Source organism: Geospiza fortis, unplaced genomic scaffold, assembly GCF_000277835.1.
Source record: "Geospiza fortis unplaced genomic scaffold, GeoFor_1.0 scaffold992, whole genome shotgun sequence".
Lineage (NCBI taxonomy): Eukaryota > Metazoa > Chordata > Aves > Passeriformes > Thraupidae > Geospiza > Geospiza fortis.
In genome coordinates, this window is record NW_005054625.1 from 232,019 (window position 1) to 233,848 (window position 1,830).

Genomic DNA, 1,830 nt, shown 5'->3' on the forward strand with positions numbered 1-1,830 from the left:
TTTATTCATTTATTGACAATTCTTTGGTCTTGAAAACTAAGCCATTGAAAAGCAAGCTTGTCACAAAATTAGAAATTGATAAAGACAACCAAAATGTCCTAAAAATGTCGGACTTAGAAATGTCAGGGCAGCAGTGGAACCTCTGGAATTCTCTGGGAATTCTCTCACTCCCTTTCCCTCTCTTTTCTGGACCCAAAAGCTTGGCCCTTGGGGCTGGCCCCTGGTGGAACTGCAGCCTCCCTCACAGGAGGAGCATTGGTCACTTTGTGACAGAGGTACTCACTTGGGGAGAGCCAACATGCACCTTTGTCATGATGGAGCTCTGGGAAACATCCTAAACCTGCTTTACAGCTCCACAACTAACAGCAGAAGAATTCTCCTCAACCCCAGGGATAGCAGATGCTAGATTTAAACTTCCACAGCGCTCTGGATGCTCAGACACACTGCAGGCTGATTTATCCCACTCCAAATCCACCTTTCATGGAAAACATTAATATAAATTTCTTATTTTGTACCTTAAAATTCAGAGAGGGAATAATTGAGCCAAAAGAATTCAGAGGGAGGGATGAATTTCAGTATTTCTTGACCCTCATCTCTTCAGCCTTCCCTCAGGGAAGTGATTGGATCACCAGGGATAACAGAAAAGCAACACAGCTCTCAAACCACACAAGGGATGCAGAAAGTCCATCAGAACACTCCTAACTACAGGATACAAAAATATTTTGCAAAGATTAAACCTTCACTCAGCAAAGCCATTACCAAACCCTTCTCCAGCCCAGGGACACCAACACAGCTGTGGGGCCACAAGGGAGATTCTGGAACTGTTGTAAAAACCAACTTCAAAGGGATGGCACCTGCTCAGGGTGTGGAGCAGCATCTCCAAGGGCTGTCCTGGTGTGGGTGTGGCTCTCACAGCCCTGCCTGGGGTCTCACCCATCCACAACCAGCCAGGACCAACCCATGATGGCACAGCCACATGTCCTGCTGTGGGACAGAGGCACAACACACAGCACAGCTTCATCCTCGTTCTTGGCAGCCATCAGAAAGGAGGAGTTTTTCAATTTTCCAGCAATGAAAATTGGGATTTCCTCCAGGCCACATGGATGAGCCAACCAGTGACCTCACTGGGTATCCCAAAAATACATGCTGTTAAAAAAACCCAACCCCAAATAGGTCTCACTTCTTGTTTTCCCCTTACTGAGTAACTTTAAAGAAAGTCAGCAGTGGGGTAAGAAAAATGAAAGTGTGTCACATTCTTGTTAAGGCTTAGGGAAAAATCTTTAAAGATGAATTAATAATCCCTCCCTTTTCCTGCCCTTGTTTTCCTTGTTTTGGTGATGAGCCACTGGGATTATAGCTAGGAAAAGCTCCTCCAACACACCTCTGACTATTCACCTGAATGAGCAGGGGAATTGGCATGAAAACCTTTTGTGCTGACTTAAAGCAAACTCTATAAAAACAAACACAAGTTAAAAATTGAAAACATCGTAAATGGCTCTGAAGTTTCACAAAAATAAAGTTCATATCAAAACCAGTGTCTGCTCCTGGTGTTTCCCACAGTCCCACTCACCACAGCAGCCAGGCAGAGATGCTACAAAACACTGAAATATCAGGAAAAACAAATTTAAAAAATGCGTCACCTTGTGGCACACTTAAAACTGGCCTAGAAAAATACTCAAAAAAATTTTCATTACACTAATTAAACCCCCAACCAACCAAGCCTCTCCTTTGACAGAAAACACATCCTTTGACCTTGGCAGAAGAGGTCCTTTCACTTGAGCACCACTCTGTGCTCTCCCCGAGCTATGTGCGAGGAGAACTCGTAGCGGT

The 1,830-nt window shown here is 44.4% G+C and overlaps 1 protein-coding gene across 1 annotated transcript in view; it reads right to left on the reverse strand.

The window, feature by feature from the left end:
- Window positions 1–1,771: 1,771 nt before the first annotated feature.
- The window catches only part of IKZF3 (IKAROS family zinc finger 3), a 34,300-nt gene continuing 34,241 nt past the window's right edge, over window positions 1,772–1,830 (reverse strand). The window contains exon 9 of the mRNA XM_014311010.2: window positions 1,772–1,830. This exon is cut by the window's right edge and continues 645 nt beyond it. Within this exon, the coding sequence (XP_014166485.2) occupies window positions 1,772–1,830 (59 nt within the window).